The sequence below is a fragment of the Mytilus edulis genome, chromosome 1, assembly GCF_963676685.1.
Source record: "Mytilus edulis chromosome 1, xbMytEdul2.2, whole genome shotgun sequence".
In the NCBI taxonomy this organism is placed as follows: Eukaryota; Metazoa; Mollusca; class Bivalvia; order Mytilida; family Mytilidae; genus Mytilus; species Mytilus edulis.
Genome location: NC_092344.1, coordinates 9,281,641 through 9,306,112, shown reverse-complemented (window position 1 = coordinate 9,306,112; position 24,472 = coordinate 9,281,641). Strand labels below are relative to the sequence as shown.

The window sequence follows — 24,472 nt, the reverse complement described above, 5'->3', positions numbered from 1 at the left end:
CCTACTTTAAGAATAGACTCATCTGACAGAAAATCAATCGATCTGTCTGTTGGACTATGCTACTTCGAAAGGAGGGTAGTATACCTGACCTTATAACGACTTCACGGTTCAGCTAACAAGCAAGCTAACCAACGATATTACCTTTCGCTACACACTCAGTGGAATCTGCTGTAACATTTACAAAGGGTGTAATTTAACTCCCTTAATAATAGTAGATCTGCACTGATGTTCTATCTCATCAAAAGCATTGCAGTCATTTATCTGGTTTATTAGATTCAGACATTGTGTTAAAATTACACTACCTTGTGAATGCTAAAATAATTAATAAATGAAGGTCAATTTTGATATTTTCCTATAATAAAGATGCTTACCTCACTCAGATTTCCTAATTCCACTTCCTTTAATTTACTTTGAAGTTCTTCAAAATTCTTAAGAAGTTTGTTATAAGTGTCTTGCAATTCTTTGTAGTTTTTCTCTGACAACGATAATTTCTGTTCTATTGTCACTTTGTCATTACCTAACTTGGTATGCTGCTCTTCAATCTTATCTCGATCTTCTTTCGTTTTTGAAATGGTTGACATTAATTGATCAATTGTTTGTTGTTTTTTCTGTAGTTTTTCTTTAAATGATTGTTCTTGCTCATTTAATTTGACCATAACACTATCAGGAGTTATGCTCTCAGCTAGTTTAATTTGCAATGTTTCTACCTCAGATTTCATCATGTCTGATTTAATCTTTTCAGATTTTACAAGTTCGTGATAACCATGCTGTAAGTTTGATATTTCTGATAAAAGTTTCTCATTGTCATTTTTCAGTACGTGTTCTGTTGCTTTTATAATTTGTAGATCGTCTTTTAAATCTTCTATTTTCTTTTTTCCTTTTTCATTCAATGCAGACACTTTTGTCAATTCCTCTCGCAGTTCTTTCAAGTTCACTTCAAGTCTTTCTTTTTCCTGTTTTAATTGTTGTGATTCTGATGATAAGTTATCAATCAGACTTGATTGTTCTTTGGATAACTAAAAGTTAAAAAAAAATTGAAGAGAAATTGATAATTATTCAAATTCATGGAATGCATAAACATTACTTTTTCACAAATTTTTAATACAGCATGTAATGGAGTTTAGTACAGTTAGTGGTACTACTTGTAAAAGTAATTTTTATTTACTTGAAGAGGTAATATTAATTTACTTATATAAGTAAATTTGTAGGATATTTATACAAGTGAATTTTATTTACTTACCGGTATATAGGTAAAAAATTTTTTAGCTTAGTTATGTCCCTTAGACATTCAGATTTTTTTTACTTATACAAGTTCTTTTCTTGAATTCTTAGGATATCTTTTTTCTAATAGAATATTAAATTGTCTGCCCTTTGCAGATGTCTTTACTTATCATTTATGTGTAATTTCATGATCAATGAAAATCCAATGTTATCTTCAGAACACTGCTGATTTACAAGCCCTACAGGAGTAAATTTTGAAGGCCTTGCCCAAATACTTAAGATCTTTGCGCAATCACTTTCTTTGTTGAATTAATAAGATGAAACATTGAACTCTAATAAAAAATTATGAGCTAACCCGGGAAAAATCATTTAAGGCTTGTTTTTACATCTAAAAACTTGAGAATTTTTGTGGGATGGAAAAAATAATTCACTCTGTACAAGTGAATTTTTGAGAAAATTAAGGAGAGATTATTCAAACATTATAATTAACTTATATAAGTATAATTTTTTTACTTCTTCAAGCAAATAAAAATGTCTTGTACAAGTAGTACCACTGACTGTAGTATGACATCAATTATCACTAAACTAGTACACATTTTAGTTTAGGGGTCAGCTGAACCCCGTCTCTGGGTGTGGGATTTCCTTGCTGTATTGAAGACCCATTGGTGGCCTTTGGCTGTTTTTCAGCTCTTTGGTTGGGATGTTGATTATCTTAATATTCTAACATGCTAAATGTATGTTAACTAAATTGTGTAGATGACATTCTTACCTTTTCGTTCTCCTCTAGATTCCTAAGCTTTTCACAGAGTGTCTCATTTTCTTCTCTGTACACTTCCACTTGGCATTCTAGGTCATCTAATTTATTTTTTTCTACCATGTTTTCTAATTTTTCATACACTTTATCATTCTCTTCCTGTAGAACTTCCACTGTACATTCTAATTCCTCATTTTTAGAATGTTTTGTTTCCAGTTGTTTGGTTACTGTGTCAATCTCCTCTTGTAAACCGTCTGTTCTACATTTTGACTCCTCCAGCTGTTTACTTAATGAATCACTTTCAGACTGAGCTTCTGTTTTTAAAGTTTCTATTTCATGAAGTAAAGTGTCAATTCTGTGTTGCAAATTTTGTGTTGACAAAGAATTTGACTCTTCTGTCTCAGTAGTTTCCTGCAGTTTTTTGGACAAACTTTTATTTTCTTCTTCAAGAGTCTCAATTTTGTTCATAAGCTCCTGTAACTTTAATGTACCCATTTCTATTTTTTCAGTTAAAGTCTGCTTTTGTTCTTTAAGAACCTCAACTTCTTTTTCTAAGTTTTCTAGGTCTTCAACTTTAACATTGTTATTTGCAGACTTTTCTTTTAAATTATCATTCTCCTCTGAAAGAAACGTTATCTTGCCTTCCAGTTCTTGGCAGTTTACATTATGAAGTTCTAATTTTTCTAACAAGGACATTTTTTCATCTTCCAGAATTTGAATCTTGTTTTCTAAGTCTTCACCTAATTGATTATTTGCTAACTGTGCTACCAGAGATTGGTTTTCCTCTTGCAGGTATTTTATTTTGTCATTGAGTACTTGTTGATCTGAAGAAACACTACCTTCTAACTGTTCAATCTTACTAATCAAACTTTTATTTTCTTCTTCGTAAACTTCTACCTTGCACTCTAGTTCTAAAAACATTATTTCTTTTGCATCTAATCTTTCAAGCATACTTTTATTTTCCTCTTCAAGTACTTCAATTTTACCTTCTTGTTCTTGATTTTTTGAGACGTCATTTTCTTGTAACTTTTCACACAAAGCCTTGTTTTTCTCTTCAATCTGTTTAATTTTACTTTCTTGTTCTTGATTTTTTGAAATGTCATTCACCTCCAACTTCTCACACAAAGCCTTGTTTTCCTCTTTAAGAACTATAATTTCACTTTGAAGTTCTTGAATTTGTGATGCTATGGGATGAGATTCAACCAACCTTTCAGACAGGCATTTATTCTCTTTGGTTAAAGATTCTATTTTTACCCATAATTCCTCATTGTCAGAGGGCTTACTTTCATTCAACCGGTTCTTCAAACCGCTATTCTCATCCTCAAGAGCCTCAATTTTGCATTGTAATTCTTCTGCTTCGAAAGAATTTGTTCCATCCAATTTATTGGTAAAAGAGTCATTTTCCTTTTCCAAAACTGTGATTCTGCTTTTAAGTTCACAACATTTGGCAACCTCTGATTCTAATTTTTCCAATGTGCATTGATTTTCATTTACTAAAAGTTTAACATTAGTTTCTAAATTTTCAATTTCAGATGTGTCGTTTGAATGCAACTTCTCTAACAAAACATTATTTTCATCTTCAAGAATCTTAACTCTACTTTCTAGATTTTCCATGTGAGAAGTGTTACCAGATTCTACTTTTTGACATTTCAACTCTTCTAATTTTTCAGACAAACACATTTTCTCAGCCTCAAGTTCCTGTATTTGTTTAACTAAATCTTTCATTCTTATTTCATCTTCTTCAAGTTTTTCTAATTGTTCTTTATATTTTAGTCTTATGTCATCATGATCGTAGAAAACGTCAGATGAACATGAATTTTCTATATTATCCCCGTTTGACTTCTCTAAACTACAGTCCATGCTAATATCCATTTTTTCCTCTTGACAATAATTTGTTTCTTTTACCTCCGTTTCCAACTCCTGTTGTTCACCATTTGGTTGCTCATTTACCATTTCAGCCTTTTCAGACAGTTGCAACTTAAGTGTTCCGATCTCTGTTTGAAGTTCCTTTATTTGACTGTCGGAATTTCCTTTTGAATCAGCCAAGATGTCTTTGAGTTGCTGCAGCTCTTTTTCAAGTTCTGGAAGTCTGGAAATATCTGTTCCACCGATGATATCCTGTTCTGAACTAACACATGACAGTTCATCAGCTAGGCTTCCCTTGATTCCCCCTCCTATCATAATAGCGTCTATTTTCTCTTGTTCCAATATTTCAAGTTTAGTTTTCAGTTCTTTGTGCTGTTCTTCCAATGTACCGTGAGCATTTGTCAGCTGATCAATCTTGCCGAATAACTCAGAATTCTCCATTTGTAACTCCTCCATTCGTGCTTCAAGATCTTGACAATGTTCCTTGTAAACATCCGTCAATTCTACTTCAACACTTCTGCGATTGCATTCAGAAATAGAACCTGCTCGAATCTTTTCTCCAAATGTAACTAATTCTGTTTGCAGATGTTTTATTTTTTCTTGGTCTAGTCTACTTAACTCATGTGCTTTCATTAATTCTTTTCTTATTTCCATCTTCTCAGAAGCTAAAAGTTCAACATGATTTCTTTCATGTTCTGGTAACTGTGCTGTATATTTTGAAACTCTTTCTTTCAGTTCTTCATTTTCTATTTCAATTTCTCTAAACCTGATCTCCAGATGGGTAAATTCCTCATCTGTATTTTTACTGTCTGTCTCCGAAGAATGATCGCTCGATAGCTTTTCTGTCAACATTGCAATCTTTTCTATTTGAGAAGCAGACAGATTTTTCAACTCCTCATTCTCAATTTGCAAAGCCATTATATGTTCTTTCATACCAGAAATGTCAATATTAATATCTGTTTCACCCATAGATGTCATCTTTTCTTTCAACTCATTATTTTCTCTCTCAAGTTCTTCAAGTTTGTTTTCTACATCCTCATGACCATCTATAAATACATCATTGACCTCATTTTGGGTTCTGCTTTGTTCTTTCATTTCCATTGCACAGCTGACAGTTCTCAGTTTTTCTTTTAATTCAGTATTTTGATTTTCAATTTCCATTAATTGTTTTTCCAAACTATCACAATATCCCTTCAAATCGGTGCTGTGGTCATCTGCCATGACTGAAACACTTGTTCTGGATACATCATGTTTGTCATTCACTTCTGATGAACTTTGAACTCTTTGTTTCAACTCAGTATTTTTATTTTCTATTTCAGCCAATCTATTTTTCAACTCTTCATAAGTTTCCTTTGAAGAATAATTTGTTTCATTTTCTTCCACTTGACTTGCATTTTGAGAATTTTTAAGTTTTAAAGATTCAAGTTCTTCCTTCAAAACTGTATTTTCAGTTTCATACTTCATTAACTTATTTTCCAAATCGTCACAGTGTGCTTTAAGGTCATCACTTAGGTCAACAGCTGTGCTTTGTTTTGATGTATTACTGCCTTGGGTAATGCTTAGATCATTCAGTTTTTCCTTCAAGTCTGTGTTTTCTGTTTCCATCTCTTTTAACCTATTTTCTAAATCATCACAATGTTCTTTAAGAACATCACTCAGTTCATCAGCTGTGCTTCGTCTGGGTTCACCACTTAATTGTTTCATACTAATAAGGTTAAGTTTTTCCTTTAAAACTGTATTTTCAGTTTCAATGTCCTTAAGTCTATTTTCTAAATCAGAATACTGTTCTTTATAAACATCCCCAAGTACATCAGCTGTGATTTGTCTTGACGTATCACAGACCTGTGCCATGCTGAGAACGGTAACTCTATCTTTCAGTTCTGAATTTTCAGTTTCAATCTCTTTTAACCTATTTTCCAAATCAGTGCAATGTTCTTTAAGAACATCACTCAGTTCATCAGCTGTGCTTCTTCTTGGTTCATCACTGAACTGACCACTTGAAAGGTTTACTTTTTCTCTCAGTTCTGTATTTTCAGCTTCAATCTCTTTTAACCTATTTTCCAAATCAGTGCAATGTTCTTTTAGAACAAAACTCAGCTCATCCGCTGTGCTTCGTCTGGTTTCATCACTGGACTGTTTAAGTCTTGAAAGGTTATCTTTTTCTATCAGTTCAGCATTTTCAGTTTCAAGCTCCTTTAACCTATTTTCTAAATCAGTACAATGTTCTTTAAGAACATCAGTCAGTTCATCGGCCGTACTTCGTCTTGGTTCATCGTTCAACTGTTTTATACTTAGAACGTTCAGCTTTTCCTTCAATTCTGAATTATCAGTTTCCATCTCCTTTAACCTATTTTCTAAATCAGTACAATGTTCTTTGAGAACATCACTAAGTTCATCAGCTGTGCTTCTTCTTGGTTCATCACTTAGCTGTTTAATACTTATAACTTTCATTTTTTCCTTCAAATCTAAATTTTCAGTTTCCATCTCCTTTAACCTATTTTCCAAATCAGTACAATGTTCTTTGAGAACATCACTAAGTTCATCAGCTGTGCTTCGTCTGGGTTCACCACTTAATTGTTTAATACTTAAAACGTTCAGTTTTGTTCTCAGTTCAGCATTTTCAGTTTCGAGTTCTTTTAACCTATTTTCTAAATCAGAACAATGTTCTTTGAGAACATCACTCAGTTCATCAGCTGTGCTTCGTCTGGGTTCATCAGTGGACTGTTTCATACTTGAAAGGTTAACTTTTTCTCTCAGTTCTGTATTTTCAGTTTCCATCTCTTTCAGCCTATTTTCTAAATCAGAACAATGTTCTTTGAGAACATCACTAAGCTCACCAGCTGTGCTTTGTCTGGGTTCATCCGTACAACTTTGTTCTTTTAACTTTGTGTATAAATGAAGGATTTCTTTCTCTAACTTTGCTATTTTTTGTTCTTGATCATTTCTCAGAAGTTCAGATTTTGTTAGCTGTGTTGATATTTCAACAAAATTGCTACTTTCTGATGAGTTTACATTATTGTGATCAATTTTCAAATTATCTATTTCTTTCTGTAAACAGTCTTTGTCAGATTTTGTTGAATTTAGTTGTTGTTCGTTTTCTTGAACATTGTGTTTCAGGGATTTAGTTTCTTCTTCTAGGCTTGATATCTTATCCTCTTGACTTTTTAAGCTTTCATCACTGGCTTCAATTTTCTGTAAAAAAAAACCAAAGAAAATAAATAAAATAAGTGTTATGGAAGGACATTTTTACTTAAATTAGAAGTTATTAATGTATATAAAATATCATTTCTATTTACCATCTTAAATGTATTTAGTTTTAATTGTAATGAAAGCATTCAAAAATCTGACTGTCTACATGAGTAATTTGTCATAAAGTACCTTGCATCATTTCATTTAAATGTAGCAATGTGTGAAATCCAGTATACTAAATTTTGTGAGACAATAAAAAAAACTGCCAAATATTTATTCCAAAATGTAAAACCAATGACAATAAAAATCCCCTATTGTTACCTCTTCCAATTCCTGAATTTTCATGATGTACATTTCTAATGATGTCTCATTCTGATGCTGCATCTCTTCATTGATGTTTTTCAAATCAGATAAATCAGCCTCCAATTTCTCTTTTTCAGCTTCCATTTTTTCTTTCTCTGCTGCAAATTTTTCTCTCTCTGCTTCCATTTTCTTCAATTGTTCATTGCCCTCTTGCTGATCTGTTATATTGTTTTGTCTGTCCTCTGTTTGTCTGCTGCGAAGTTCATTTAGTTCATACATGCACTCTTCAACCTTGCGATTCTGAATGGACAATCGATGCTGTAGAAGAACTACTTCATCTACCAAGTCATTCTTTTCCATTTGTATTTTCTTCAGATCAATTCTTAGTTCGTCCACAAGTTTGGCATTATCTGCCTCATGTTTTTCCTATAGAACAGAATTACAAACTTAGATTTATACAAAGAGTTATTTTTAGGTTGTTGTAAACATTAACCTCTGTTAGTTTCTTTATACAACAAAACCAATTCCAAACCATTAAATATGGTTGTGTACTTTATAATAGCCAACAAACAATCTTATATCATATAAACAGACATTTTGGAAATCTTATATTTTTTCATAGCAGTATTTAAAAACGGTTGTCAAGAAACATTTTGAGACAAGTCAAATAGCCGAACTTTGGAAGATATATTTGGTAACATTCAAACTTGACCTGCTTTTCATGTTAAGTGATCATGGTCATATTGCAGAGTTACAGACCAATCTAGAGTGGGTTTTTTTAATGAGTAACCCGGTTGACCTAAGGTCAATTGGCATAAATTAGGCATTAAACAATCGGTTCTATCTGTTGTTACATAGGAAATGTACGGGAAACTCCAAGAAATTGAAAGTTGGCATTAAACTCCAAGGAAACATCATTCAGTAATTAGTTGTGGATAGACAGATGGACAAAGTGGCAACTAATTGCACCCTAAAAATGTTTGCAAGGTTAACAAAAAGCCCATCTTACAAATGTAAAGTACCTTTTCTAGTTCTTCTTTAACAAAGTCAAGTTCATGGATGAGGTAAGAATGGTCTTGTTCTGACTGTTTACATTTATCCTCATACAGATTCAGTAAGTTTTCATAATCATCTTGTCTAAAATACAAAAAAATTCTGTAATGGTATTTGGTGAACATTTCCATTTACATGTGGAACAAAAATATCAGGGGTCACAATGAACTTGTTTGTCTAAATCTTTTTAGTTATAGTGATGAATGAAAGTTTTTCAGCATGATGTTGTCTTTATGTTTATATAATTTTTGTTACACTTTCTACAACTTTTATATACAGGTTTTTTTCAGAGATGGCAATTCTAAGTGAAAAAAGATTAATTTATTACTTTAATCAACATTATCAAATACATTTTAAAAGATAAGAAACTTATCTAATTGGTTTTATCTCTAAAAGTGTATATATTAAGGTTATTTAGCTTGATCTGATAAACTTACAACTGTATGAACTCTTTGGATTGTAAAAATGGTGGGCTGTCACCTGCTTCTGGTGATTTGAAACTAACATGTCGTGATGGTTTCGGTAAGGCATCAAACTTTGGTGGAAATTCCATGAAAAGAGAATCATCTTTTGGTAGAGAGAGGTCAGATAAACTCTGCATCTCAGAAATATCTGAAAAGTAAATTTGTAAAGTGTAAATAAACAACTTTGTGATTCCTGGTTTTAACAATGATTACTTTGCTAACATCGACTGTTTTGAGCTTTAATTAGACTCATGACTTTTCATTGATTGCAATGTTGTAATAGTCTGCACCATTAACCACAAGTCCAATGCCCCAGATTAGTAAAATGACATTCAGACTAGTAAATATATTCAAAACTTCTTTTTGATTTCACCAAAAAAATATTGAAATATCATTTTTCTGACTAGTAGTTGAAAAAGATTTTGGTACAGACTGCTGTAACATAAAGTGAGGTATAAAATATATGAAACAGTCGTCACAAAGCTTGAAACGAGATTTCAAAGTGGTATTTTGTAGTTCATGCAGAAAATTGTGTCAATTATTTCAATTGTGTAAAAGTTCATCCGAAGGTACCAAGACCTTGTTCTTATAACATTACTCTGTACTTTAAAAGATCCTTTGTTATGTTATTGTTCAATTATATGTCATTATGTTATTGTTCTATTATAAATTTGACAAGAGGCTGTCACAACGACAGCAAACCGGATTTATTAACATTTATTTGTGTCCTGGCAATATCACAAGAACCATTACTGATGAATGGTGAAAGTGAAAATCGTCAATATCAAATTTGACCTCCATTTTTTCATCAGTATCAACATATTAAAATTTGAAAAGCTTAGATTGAATGGTTCATGAGTAAATGCAACAACCTGAATGGAAACGCCATTTTTAGATCTTTCAAGAACCATAGCTCCTGAACGGTAAAAGTCAAAATCGTCATTATTGAACTTGACCTCTATTTTGTCATCAGTAACAACATATTAAAATTTCAAAAGCTTTGGTTGAATGGTTCATGCGAAAATGCACGGACACGACGGGAAAAACCATTTTTCAATCTTTCAAGAACCATAACTCCTGAACGGTAAAAGTCAAAATCGTCATTATTGAACTTGACCTCCATTTTGTCATCAGTAACAGCATATTAAAATTTCTGAAGCTTTGGTAGAACAGTTCATGCATAAATGCGCGGACACGACTGGAAACTCAATTTTTCAATCTTTCAAGAACCATAACTCCTGAACGGTAAAAGTCAAATTCGTCATTATTGAACTTGACCTCCATTCTTTCATTAGTAACAACATATAAAAATTTGGGAAGCTTTGGTAGAACAGTTCATGCGTAAATGCACGGACAACTCCATTTTTCAATCTTTCAAGAACCATAACTCCTGAACGGTAAAAGTCAAAATCGCCATTATTGAACTTGACCTTCGTATAGTTGTCAGGAATAACATATTAAAATTTTAAAAGCTTTGGTTGAACGGTTCATGAGTTAATGCACGGACAACATTTGATTGCCGCCCGCCCGCCCGACAGCCCGACCGCCCTACATCCCCAAATCAATAACCGACATTTTTGTCACAAAAATCCGGTTAAAAATACTTTGAAGGACATACAACAAAATTATTTTACTCGCGTAATGGTATAAACAATATGTGGATTCTTAAAAATTCTAAAGAACTTCTGGACAATTTTAAATCTCTGTCTTTTTCTGAAATTAATTCTAACATAGCTTTTGATTTTTAAACCTGTATACCACCATTCCCAATGTGAAATTATAATTATTTTTTAATAAAATTATATGTAAATCTTAACCTTCTGAAAGATACAACAACAAGTGTAGTATGCTGTAATCTTGTCTGAATCAAGTGCTGGATCATGTATGTCTTGTAAAATGTCATAAACTTTTATACAGTGCTTTCTGTATGACAAAATTTCTTTCTTTGTGACGTTTACATTTTCTGACGTCAGACACACGAAGCAATGAATGTGTTTTTTAATTTGATAGATGCTTTTTATGCTTTTATGTAAAAGATTGTTTGTTTTGAGATTGCAGCACAGTGATGACTGCTGTACCCATATTTTGGCTTTTATTTATTATGTCTGTTTTGTTCACGCATCGTTGTAAATATAACGGAATTTGATGTGACTGTCAAACAAGTGAGAGGTTTAGCGCTATAAAACCAGGTTCAATCCACCATTTTCTACATTTGAAAATGCCTGTACCAAGTCAGGGATATGACAGTTGTTGTCCATTCGTTTGATGTGTTTTGTTATTTGATTTTGCCATTTGATTAGGGACTTTACGATTGAATTTTCCTCAGTTCAGTATTTTTGTGATTTTACTTTTTTCATTGACAGATGAACCAGTATACACCCCTTTCTCTGAGCATGGGTGAATTGTAGATTAAGGTCTATAGCATTCTTTAATAGAATGAATCAATTACCTGGAGTATCAGTCTCATCTCTCCTAGATGTGACAAAGGACTTTGGAATAGCTGATCTTTGAAATTCTACATCTATTCTTTGACCATTCAAATCACGTGCAAATTTACCTGCTGAAACAGAATAATGTACAGAATCATACATGTTTAAAGTACATGTGAAAACACAAAAATGGAGAAAAATAGCAAAAAACCAAACACTTGGACTAGTGAAGATGAAAAACATTTTTTTACTTTGATTAAATAGTTTTGGATAACAACAAATACATACTCATTCTGATCTTAGACCTATGTAGATAAGTTAATATACTGATCTTTGACCTATGTAGATTAGTTAATATACTGATCTTTGACCTATGTAGATTAATTAATATACTGATCTTTGACCTATGTAGATTAGTTAATATACTGATCTTTGACCTATGTTGATTAGTTAATATACTGATCTTTGACCTATGTAGATAAGTTAATATACTGATCTTAGACCTATGTAGATAAGTTAATATACTGATCTTTGACCTATGTAGATTAGTTAATATACTGATCTTTGACCTATGTAGATTAATTAATATACTGATCTTTGACCTATGTAGATTAGTTAATATACTGATCTTTGACCTATGTAGATTAGTTAATATACTGATCTTTGACCTATGTTGATTAGTTAATATACTGATCTTTGACCTATGTAGATTAGTTAATATACTGATCTTTGACCTATGTAGATAAGTTAATATACTGATCTTTGACCTATGTAGATTAGTTAATATACTGATCTTTGACTTATGTAGATTAGTTAATATACTGATCTTTGACCTATGTAGATATGTTAATTGCAAATCTTAGGTCTTGTTGTTTATAATGATGGTGAAGAAATAATATCGTTCGTTATGTAGGTAAACTATGAGTAACCAAAGTTTATCAAAAGCAATAAATTACCTCCAGGTAAATCTAGCGCAGATCCTTTTGCTTTTCCAGGACACCAGGTTTCTCGTCTTCTTTTCATTTTCTGAAAAATAACAATATAAATGAGGTTAAAATAAAGCATAAAAAATAATATAATGTTTGTTCAAGGTAGAAATACCCTGATGTAAGAAACTATAAAAAAACAAAAACAGACTATTTTGTGAACATAAAATACATAAATCAACACCATATATGGCCATGATTTTAAAAAAAATTCGTTCTCTGGTTTATTTGGATCATTTTTTGTAAATATCTTCATCTGATGAATAAAAAAGATTTCGGGAAATTATCATATATAAATAAATAACCCACATTGACAGGTCATCCCTTACAACATTTCAGTTATCAATGTGTAAAGCTTGAATTCATCCTGATTCTATCAAATATGTCAGACATCAAATTGCACAACAAGAATGCTAATTAGTCTGAGATGCATGATTTTTTTATCAGTTGTTATTGCCTTTTAACTATCTGTCAGTAACTGCCAGTACTCTTACACAATATACGTATAGTGTCTTGAAATATGAAATTTATTTATATGAGGCTTAGAAACGGGGAAAAATGCGTGGTTCTACCGAGCATTTTCCTGTTTCGTGCCGAATACAAATAAATTTCATATTTCAAGACACTATACATATATTGTTTTTATACTGAAATCGATAAAAAATTAAAAAAAATAAAAAATATTTAACAAATATTGTTAAAAAAAAGTGTTTTGGAATTTCCCTCTTGGGGGTACCATTTTGGGGTATTTCCCTATGAGCGTAGTCCAGGCGGTAAGACATTGAAATTTTAAGAAATAAGAAAGGGAAAATGAACTTAATTAATAACATTTGATACACATGGTATATAAATTAACAATTTGGAGATATAACAAGTTTAAATACATAAAAGTTTGACCATTGTTACTACACGTTGTCATGGTTGTGACGTGACGTTGTTGATGAAATACAGTAGTTCCTGTTAGTAGGTGGGGCTTATAGGTTAGTTGGGGTCATTGACGTATAAAGCTAACGTTTATACATATAGCTTTATCTGTATAGTAAAATAGCTGATTGCAGTATAATATAAGATATTTACTTAAAGCGTCTTTTTGTTGTTGGGATGTACAAGTACCCAGCCACTTTCTCTCTGTGTTTTTGTTATATGTATTTCTACTTGTATCCATCTGATAAGTTAAACATTTTTCAATTGATTTCTGTAGTTTGTTCTAATGTTGTACTGTAACACTACTGTCTCAGGAATAGGAGAGGGTTGAACCCCCTCTAACATGTTTAACCCTGCCACATTCTCAGGAATAGGAGAGGGTTGAACCCCCTCTAACATGTTTAACCCTGCCACATTCTCAGGAATAGGAGAGGGTTGAACCCCCCCTCTAACATGTTTAACCCTGCCACATTCTCAGGAATAGGAGAGGGTTGAACCCCCTCTAACATGTTTAACCCTGCCACATTCTCAGGAATAGGAGAGGGTTGAACCCCCTCTAACATGTTTAACCCTGCCACATTATCAGGAATAGGAGAGGGTTGAACCCCTTCTAACATGTTTAACCCTGCCACATTCTCAGGAATAGGAGAGGGTTGAACCCCCTCTAACATGTTTAACCCTGTCACATTCTATACTGTGGATTCATTATTATTCGTTGCTTTCATGGGTACAGGTGAACAACAAAATTAAATGTTCAACGAATAACAGATTTTCTATGGGCATGTATGCAGACTTCGACAAAACCACAGAATTAAATATCAACAAACATGCAAGTTTTCTGTTATACACGAAAATAAATGAATCCACATTATGTGTCTGTTCTAAGTCAGGAGCCTGTAATTGAGTGTATATATGTACCTTGAAATTTGATTCTTCCTCCTCATCTGATCCTTTGATGATAAACTGTTTTAACTTATTAATAGTTTCCATATATTGATGTTCTGTATTCATTTTATCTTCTAATTTCTTCTCTATCTCTTCTTTCTCCATCAACACATCTACACTCTTCAATTTTGATAGCTGCAAAATATACAACTTCTGTTTAACAAACAATATTTAAAGTGGAATTGTTTCAAGACATAAAGTATCAAATGTAAAATTTGAACAAAACGTGTGATAAAGCAATTTAACTAACAATCAAAACTCAATACTGATAACAAATTCAACAGTGACTTATGTGTATTCAAAGTACAGCTATATCATGTTAATGGATTAGGCAGTACCAGCCAAGAAGTTATTTTAAGAATAAGAAACACTTGTAGTGGTCAGTATGCTACACTTGGTGAATCGACACATTCTTTTTTACATATGGAGTTTAATGAACACAGGAACAGACACTAGAAGAGTTTAACCAGTATAATTTTAGAAGTTTTAAGGATGTAAATACAACAAATTTTAACAAATACTGTGTATGTTTTATAATTGTGTGCAAACAAGCTGTTGGGGTTAAATAAAGGAACTTTTTAAACCATTTCTTATTTCAACATAGGTATCATTTTTATGAATATGAAGACATTCACTCACATCATCTGCATTGAAAATATTTATCACATTGGATAAATTTCATTTTGTAAATATAGAATCATTGACTACTTTCTTCTCATTATAAATATGCATTGAATACATTATACTCGTTGTACATTTTACTTTAAAAAGAAATGTGTTCCCTCTTTATATAAACCAAGAAAATAACAGAACAAAAGTGGACCTGAAGTAAAATAGATTTACCTCATCAATCTGTTGTTGTAGTTTCTTTATTTCTTTCTGACTCCTCTTCAACAAAGCAGCATCAGACAACACTTCATTTGTGTGAGGTTGATTTTTAATTGTCTTGGCACGTGATGCAAACTAGAAAAGTCATCAACAATTACATAATTAAATTTGTGTCATAATTTATACACAAATTGGCAGTTGTTCACAATGCTTCACCTATAAACAGCAAATTATTCTATTGCAATTTTAAGGATATCATAATAATTCTTGATCATCAAATATATATACATCGTAACCTAAAAATATCTTTAGAGTGTCAAGATTCTTTGTGAAGCTACTCAATTTGGAAAAAATGTTTTTATGTGAATCTGACATTTACCTCTATTACAATCGAAGTCATTCAAGAAACAGTCAAATTTATTTTACCATGAGTAAGCCTTTTTCTCATTTAAATGGTAAAATATCCAATAAACATTAATTTTTAAATCCTATTTAGTGTACACATATCTCATACCTAACAAAATATATTCTAAAAAAGCATTTCTTTTTAATATAATCTGTTCTTTCTTACCCTCAAAGTACTGTGCGACTCTTCTATAGAAGCTGGAGTTATTGTAGCTATAATAGCAGTTTTTGAGTTTCCACCGAGTGCATTCTGTAAAATTCTGGTCAACTTGGAATCTCTATACCCTATATGCTGATGACTGAAAAAGACAACAGGGTGTGAATATTTCAATATTTGTCTTCTTTACTTTATATCTTACATGTTTTTTATATTTCTACAAAATTTGTACCCAACATTGTAACTTAAGGTTTAATTTTTGATAATTAAAATCATTACAATGTCCTTTGTCAGATAAATGGTTATTTTTGAGAGAACCCTTTATCAATTGTTTCAAGTAATAATTTTGTAGTTTTCAAATAATGTTCTAAAATATTTCTCCAGTTAAATAGTTTGAAGAAATGACCTCAAACTACAACTCAGATAGAAATGTTTTGCTAATATTATATTGTTAAAAAGGTTTTCTTATAAGCATAGCCGCACTAACAATCCGATAATCTTCTTTTTTAAGGTAAAGTAAAATTGTCTTAAATACATACTTGGTGTGATACAATGCATAAAGTTGGTATGAAAAAAAATAATCCTAAAAAGTCAAATAAGGTTGTATGAATGTATGCTTGGTTTTCATACAGTACATATTGTTTAATCTAAAAGATATCAAATTCCAAGATAATTGTCATACCCAACACCATCACTGAGTTTACTGATGACAGTCCCCAGCATAAATAAGCTTTTGTTAATGGCACATCCTTCTTTGTATCTGTCACCACTATTCTCATGTGCTTTCTCTGATCCTGCCAGGTCCACAAAATTCTGTAATATAACAGTGTGTCCATGTTATAAAATCTGATAAAGACAGTCAAATATTAACTCTAATGAGTTTAGTTTAAACATATTTCATTGTTTAAAATGACAAATGGATCAGACACAAGTTTTACAACTAAGTAACGTCTTCTCCAATGAGTGTTTCCTTTCAAGTCAAGTTCAAGGTACCACACTTTTGTACAATTCAAATTATTTGTTGTCTATAAAAAAAATTACAGTAAAAAATCAAGCGATGGTTCAAAAAATATGTAGCCTTGAGTCCTTGACATTATATTTTTTTTGCAACATCATATTTTCTTAACCAGGTAAAACGGTGAATAAATCTCTCTCAGGTGGACCAAAAGTATACTACATTTGTATTAACAAATAACAATTTTATATGGATATTTATTTATACTTACAAGATGTGAAACCATGACTGCCTCTTCATCTCCTGTTTCTCTGCTTTCTATGATCTGTTTAAAACAATGTCGGTATTATAACATAATTTACAAGTTTTCAAACAACCAAGTGTCAATACTCTTTAATTATATATAAAATATGGGAGTCATCTAATGAAATCAATCAGATAAAAAATCAAAATGCTAGGTGCAAATTTAATGTAATGCAAAAAATCTATGAATGTTTGGAAGAATTCATAAGCAAAATCAGTTCAAGTTTGATTGAATTCTGTAAAACCAGGTTTAAGCAGTTTCAGATTAACAAAATATGACAGAAACTACATGAAGCAAGATGATGTAACACAACAAAAGTGATTGCTATGTGTCCCTTCAGCATTCCAATAATTTTCTTTATTACTACTCAATCCGTATTATCTTATATACGTCTTAATTACAAAACAGGTGTTCAAAATTCACTGTAAAATATTCTTACCATTCTCATAATACAGTGTGACCTTGAACTTCTGTCATTTTGTTTTGTCTCTGCCATGTGCTTTCTCTCTAAAAAATAAATATTTCCTTGTACTAAAAAAATAAATCAACACAGTAAAGCCTGATTATAACCAGGTGTATCCTCACTTGTTATATACTACTGAGATTTTGTTGTATGTTCAAATAACAAAGATATGTACAATGTAATGCTATACATTGCTATTCAACCCTGAAAAAATCCACAATTTACATACCGTTTCCTACATCCATATATGTGATTACATCAGCTTTAGACATAACCAGTTCTTCTGACACTCCTGTTAGCTGTATGTTCCTATCCTGTTAAAAAAAATTGGAATAATTCATTAAGTCCCATAGAACCATGTACTACTGTTGTTTTCTTACATTTTACAGATATAAACTCTTCAAAAGGTTTACAGAAAATGCAAAATTTAAGCCCTATTCAGTCAATTAACAAAATGATGCCAGTAAATATTTAAACACAAAATATGTTGTATCTTCATTCTAAGGCAATTGAAAAAAAAATACAGAAAATTCTAATTTTGAAGATCTGGAAATGTTACAGAGATTAAGCAGAATATTCAGATGGCACGGATCATAGAATTGATGACCAATAACCAAGACAAATAAACAATAGACATTAAGAAAATGTAATATAAATAACTTTTATAAAGTTTATATAAATTAAGATTTCTGAACATACTGATGTAAATTAGATTTTTCTGACATTATAATATGCACTATCTTTATTTCATGAGTAAAAAGAACACAACAGCTATTTGAAATACAGTGAATATGAATTGTTTCTCTATTATCATAGCCCTTACTGTGTCCTCTTGTATTCTAATGGGCTTGTCTTCTGTTGACAAGAGATCTGACACTTTCTCATTGTAAATCTCCATGTACGATATTCTCAACAGAAATTCTTTGTCTGGCGTCTGAAAAAAAAACATCTTATGATTTTAAAATATGAAAATATTAAAAATATAAAGTTAATAGTAGTGAGACAGATTATTTACAGGACAAAAAAAACTAAATTTAAATCTGAACAGACATTAATAGGTCAAAATATAAAACTAAACAAGAGGCTGTCACAACAACAAACCGGATTTATTAACATTTATTTGTGTCCTGGCAATATCACAAGAAACATAACTGATGAACGGTGAAAGTGAAAATCGTCAATATCAAATTTGACCTGCATTTTGTCATCAGTATCAACATATTAAAATTTGAAAGAGCTCAGGTTGAATGGTTCATGAGTAAATGCAACAATGTGAATGGAAACGCCATTTTTTTTATCTTTCATCAAGAACCATAACTCCTGAACAGTAAAAGTCAAAATCGACATTATTAAACTTGACCTCCATTTTGTCATCAGTAACAACATATTAAAATTTGAAAAGCTTTGGTTGAACAGTTCATGAGTAAATGCACGGACATGACTGGAAACGACATTTATCAATCTTTCAAGAACCATAACTCCTGAACAGTAAAAGTCAAAATCGTCATTCTTGAACTTGACCTCCATTTTTTCATCAGTAACAACATATTAAAATTTGGGAAGCTTTGGTTAAACAGTACATGCGTAAATGCACGGACACGATTGGAAACACCATTTTTCAATCTTTCAAGAACCATAACTCCTGAACGGTAAAAGTCAAAATTGTCATTCTTGAACTTGACCTTCATTTTTTTGTCAGTAAAAACATATTAAAATTTTAAAAGCTTTGGATGAACGGTTCATGAGTAAATGCACGGACAACATTTGTTTGCCGTCCACTCGACTGCCCGACTGCCCGCTGTACATCCTCAAATCAATAACCGACATTTTTGTCACAAAAATCCGGTTAATAAAAAACAGATAACTTCCCATAACAGTAGGTTCCATTATTAATTTAAGACATAAACTATCAACACTATGTATTATATCTAGATATCTGAATATAATAACAGTACCTAGCATTTCAACTAGCAATATGGATGATGCAAACATTTCCAACTAATTAAATTCACCAGTGAAGGATTGTTACCAAGAAAAAAGATTTCTTATTCACTGTTGATTGCTTTATTTAAACATTGTGTTGTGAAATATACATTCACTGTATATTGTAAATCTTTTGATAACAAGAATATGTTTCAATAGGATATCCTGCATTTCAAAGGGAGATAAGACAGACAGAAAATATTATATTTAATAGGGGATTATCTCCCATGAAAACTTACTGACATTTTGTAACTTTGTGCATATTTTTTCTGAATGCCCCCTATTTTAATTTATATTTGTGTACGATTCTCTTAAATATAGATGAAATTTTAAAAAGAAATAGTATGAAAACTTAATTTTGGATATTATACACCAATCAAAAGGTATGTATAGAAATTATAAGCAGCATGATCGCAACTATGAAATTTAAATCTAATACGATTGTAGGTAGGCTTTTATTTTTCAAATTGCACTTTTAACACTGATGACTTGGTTCTGGTATTTTACTTCAGTTTGGGAAATTTCTGACCAGATGAACAGTTTGATTGGAAGAAACACATTGCCATTGGTTCCAATTTTGAATGAACTACAATTGGAGGTGAGGAACACTGCCAATCAAATCAAAGATAGAATGACAAACAATGGTTAATCCCATCTTACTTACATTTTTCATCTGTTTAAATATTTCTTCAACAGATAAGGAGATTATTCCAGGTTGCATTGCTGATCCAGACATAGTAAAAGTTTTCCCAGAAGAGCTTTGTCCATATGCAAATATAGTACCTACAGACATAAAATAGAATATTGCTAAATATAACTTTAGTTTAAGGCAATATAAAAGCTACTAATACATGTAATACTATTCAAAATTTATAAAACAATAATTCTCTGTATGCATTATTTTAAAAAGAATGTTGTCATGGTTGTAGATACAATGTATGAAAAACATCAACACTTTTTTGAAGAAGTGAAAATGCTAGTCTGTAAAGGGAGTTATTTAGGTTATTTTCTAAATGTATTTATTGATTGCTAGTTGTTTAAAACAAGCTGCAAACTTAATGTATATATATGCAGTGTTCTCCTCAGGGCCTTTTAGCATCATAGTGATGTGATGCTATCTGAAGTGGTTTTCTTATAGTTTATGTTATGGATGTGATGCTATAATTTTTAGAAACAAGATGGCATTTCAATTTTCCCTGTTTACCATGATGCTAAATGAAATATATGGGGAGAACACTGTATATGATTGTAGCTGCTAAACCATTTATTTTAGTCTTTTATTTAACCTAGATGCAGATTGAACCTTTTTCCCACATGCAAGAGTGAAGAATTTAATGTTAACAGATTAAAAATGATTTTTTATTTAGTACTCAATATATTAATGCTTAATTAGTTATATCAACTTACCATGAAACCCCCTAACAGCCCCTGTAATAACAGGTTTGCATATCTCTTCAAAAATATCCATAGTTGTTTTGTCTTGGTCAAATATTCTATCTGCAAATATGAAAATATTTTCATTTATAAATACACGAGTATATATAAAAAAATTAGCTATGAGACAAAGTAGCTTCCACTTTTTTTTGATAAAAGAACATAAACGAATATGAAAGTAAGATGCATGTGAACTTCATTTTCACAAAAGACTTTTTTTTCAGCAGTAACAAATGTCATCTTTTTAATCTGGGTTCATGGTCATCTTTTTAATCTGGGTTCATGCAAATAACACAATGTTTCTTTAAATTTCACTGCTTTAATAAGATTGCAACCAAACTCTAAGAGATCTTTAAATTTCACTGCTTTAATAAGATTGCCACCAAACTCTAAAAGATCTTTAAATTTAAAATGTAAGGGAGATAATGTTTTAATATAATCTCTACTTTTTAAATGAGCCATGTTCATGATGTTAATGTCACGAATGCACATCTTTCAATTCTGGTCTATTCTAAGAAATATCATAAATTACAGTACAATTCATAAAATAGAGGTTTTAATAACAAACTATAAGTAATAATATTATACATACCAAAGGCATAAGGAGTGCCGACTCTGCCATTTTCCATAGGGGCCATTGTATTATTTTTTATCATCCAGTTACTATGACATCCTAATTTTTGCTCCCTGAAGAGAAAGAAAACAAAATGTAAAACTTTTAATACATATTGGATTTATAATCTTAATGCCATATCAAAAGGCTCTGGTCATTATTTTGTTTGTCTTATGTGTAATACAGTATTGCTTAAAACATTTGTTAAACAGTTATATGTCGTATATCATGAATAAGCTCATCCACCCTAATAAAAAAATCTGTCAAACTGAATCATATACTAATGTCTGTACATAAAAACCCTTATTTCTAAATGTAGGTAATCAAAGAGCAGATTGCTCTGAGGGATACGATTGCCATTGTTTCATTGACACATGTATGCATGTAGCTGGATAATATTATTTTCAAAACTAATTCAAATGACAAACAGACATGTAAAATAGTTACAAAATAGCCAAACCCGGATAAAAGTGTATGAACAATGTAATTAGGTCTATTGTGTTTTATTTTTGTACTATCAATACCAAGTTTACTTTCCACAGCAGTCACTAACTAACTCAGAGTGAGAAATGTCAGAGAAGGTATTTTATTTTATTTAAATAGATTTATATTATTGCAACACTAACTTCACTTTTGGCACGAGTTCAGTTTATTTTTCACTTTACAACGGAAATAAAATGACTTAGGGTTGGCGCTCAAAAATAGGGTAGGTCGGGTAACCGTAAACAGATATATTTTTTTTTTTGGCCTAATGGAAAAATGTAAATTGACTTGAATGGCCCATAAGCCTGAAGCAACAATTTTTTTAATTTATTTTCAATTAGGAAAAAGCATACATTCAACAATCAAAGTTTGTAGTAAATTAATCAGAGCAATCAGCATACTCCTCTAGAAAAGGCTCCTAAATCTGAGTTAAGAGTCCTATAACTCTTGACAAAAATTTGTTATGTTCAAAGAAACAGGATACTTTCAACTTCTAATTTAAATATTCCTTGAATGTTTCGTGAAATTTTACTAGTGCATTTTTCAGCTTTTGCAAGGTGAGAGAATATTCTTTTTAGATTTAGACATAGACACTGATATACATTGTTTTACCAAAACACATCAAGGACCACCAGGGGGAAAAGATTTCAAGAACTCTGACATCCCATACAAAACCAAGATAATCAGCACACATCTAGTTTTTTTGTTATATATATATGTATTTCTATATATATCCATCTAATAAGTTAACCCTTTATCAACTGTCAGATTTTCATAGTGTGTTGTTCTTTTTTTTTAGGGGGTAGAATACAATAATTAAATTACCTTGTTATTATGGGTCGTACCCGAATGGCTACTTTGATATTATCCATATTTCTGAAAACAAAATAAAAGTTAAGTTGTTTTAATCTCAACCGCAGGCACTAGATGTTCTGTCAATAGTAATAAAATATTGGCAATGGGAAGAAAATAGTGTCCATATAATATATAAAAAAAAGAAGGCTCCCAATGTCTCTTTTTTATATGTATGGACACTATTTTCTTCCCATTGCCAATATTTTCTTACTATTGACAGAACGTCTAGTGCCTGTGTCTCAACACATTTTGACAATAGTTTTACACATTAGCATAAATATTTTTGTGTTTTCTAGCAATGTGCAGTTTAACGTGAATATAATAACAAGAGCAACACAACGGGTGCAATATGCGGCACAGGATCTGCCTACCCTTCTGGAACACCGTACATCTGTAATAGATCACCCCCAGTTTTTGGTGGGATTTGTGTTGCTTAGTCTTTAGTTTTCTATGTTGTATACTATTATTTGTCTGATTATCATTTTTCTTTTTTAGCCATGGTGTTGTCAGTTAATTTTCGATCTACATGTATCCTCGTGTGATGTGTTTCCGTACTAAAATTTTTTACTACTTATGGTTTTCACTGTTGAGTTTTTATTGGGTGGATCTTTTCACCACCATGATATTCGTGCTCTCCCGTTACATTGGCTCCCAACTAAAAAACCCACGGTAGTTAGAGAGGAATTCTAGCTAGGGTATGTTTGTGTGAGAGTCATAATGGTATGATGACTCTTGAGGTGGGGGAAGTGTGACGGGATTGCTTCCCTTAGAACATATGGTAGATACTTAGTCAGCCGTAAGCAGTTGAGCTAAGGAAGTACTTCTTTAGCTCAGTCGGTTAGCGCGCTGCCTTGTAACACAGAGGTCCCGGTGGAGACAAGCAATTTTGTAATGAAATTCGTGCTCTCCGGTTACATTGGAATGTTTATAGGTATGTAGATTTTGTGTCATAAGAGGGTTTCTTTTGATGCTTCACAGATAATAAAACTATCCAGAACCATACATAGTCCACAAGTCTACTATTACTATTAGTATTTATTTACACCCAGATAGTGCGACTACATCCATTTCCATATCTTCTGAAAATACACCTTATCCCTATTTGGAAATCTGTCCCGGTTGACGGATTCGTTTACATTTCCCAGAATATTGCAGTAAACTTTCCCAAATCGGGTAAACATTGATAATTTTGAATATTGCTTTTTGGAGTTTTTAAAAACAACAGTGTTTACAGTGTAAAATTTACTGATGTTGGGTTCAAATTTCATGTTTTCCATAAGTTACTCCATCTACTTACACTGATTGAATTTCCTTGTAAGAAAAAGGTCTTAGGCCTAAAATATATTATTATTATTTGATAGATTTCATATTTCCCCCGGCTTTCCTTCGTTCAAACTTTGGCGAAGTTGAATCCACGGAATGTCATTGGTCAAAATTTCATATCCGGTGCGAGAGAAATCAAATCGGAGCAGAAATGTAACCAACCCGTACTTGTAATATCATTGAATGGCTCTTATTTTTTCAATGACGACATAAGAGACCATAAGAGTTTTTTCTTTAGTTGCAACAATAAGGGAGCTACCATTCGATTTTAATGGGGGGGGGGGGGGGAATAGGAAGAAATTTGAAACACAGAGGGCAGGACAGGGTCTTGGCCTGAGGTAAAATAAAAGGCAGGATGAGCAACTTAATTGGCAAAAAAAAAGGCAAGACTGAGATTACAACTACAATAAAATGCAGGACTATTTTTTTTTTCATTCTAGCCCCCTTCATGAATAACAAATGGTAGTTTCCTAAGTTAAAGTAAACCACCATGGTTGTTGGTATAGGGCGCCGAATTGGACTTTTTGTAATCAAA

General features: G+C 31.7%; 1 protein-coding gene across 2 annotated transcripts in view; it reads right to left on the bottom strand.

Moving 5' to 3' along the window:
- LOC139523420 (centromere-associated protein E-like) overlaps positions 1-24,059 on the bottom strand; it is a 33,999-nt gene extending 9,940 nt beyond the window's left edge. The window contains exons 1-20 of one of the 2 annotated variants that reach the window (XM_071317461.1): positions 23,912-24,059; positions 22,585-22,635; positions 21,256-21,350; positions 20,637-20,726; positions 19,894-20,012; positions 18,070-18,180; positions 17,476-17,560; positions 17,223-17,290; positions 16,751-16,804; positions 16,207-16,337; positions 15,534-15,666; positions 14,978-15,097; positions 14,108-14,269; positions 12,236-12,305; positions 11,300-11,407; positions 8,824-8,998; positions 8,356-8,470; positions 7,352-7,759; positions 1,991-7,033; positions 372-1,016 (exon numbers count right to left, since the gene is read on the bottom strand). In XM_071317461.1, the coding sequence (XP_071173562.1) occupies positions 372-1,016; positions 1,991-7,033; positions 7,352-7,759; positions 8,356-8,470; positions 8,824-8,998; positions 11,300-11,407; positions 12,236-12,305; positions 14,108-14,269; positions 14,978-15,097; positions 15,534-15,666; positions 16,207-16,337; positions 16,751-16,804; positions 17,223-17,290; positions 17,476-17,560; positions 18,070-18,180; positions 19,894-20,012; positions 20,637-20,726; positions 21,256-21,350; positions 22,585-22,631 (7,779 nt within the window). In that variant the 5' untranslated portion in view covers positions 22,632-22,635; positions 23,912-24,059. Of the gene's footprint in view, positions 1-371; positions 1,017-1,990; positions 7,034-7,351; positions 7,760-8,355; positions 8,471-8,823; positions 8,999-11,299; positions 11,411-12,235; positions 12,306-14,107; positions 14,270-14,977; positions 15,098-15,533; positions 15,667-16,206; positions 16,338-16,750; positions 16,805-17,222; positions 17,291-17,475; positions 17,561-18,069; positions 18,181-19,893; positions 20,013-20,636; positions 20,727-21,255; positions 21,351-22,584; positions 22,636-23,911 lie in introns of both variants that reach the window. The other variant, XM_071317453.1, reaches the window with a different exon arrangement.
- Between the last annotated feature and the right edge of the window lie 413 nt (positions 24,060-24,472).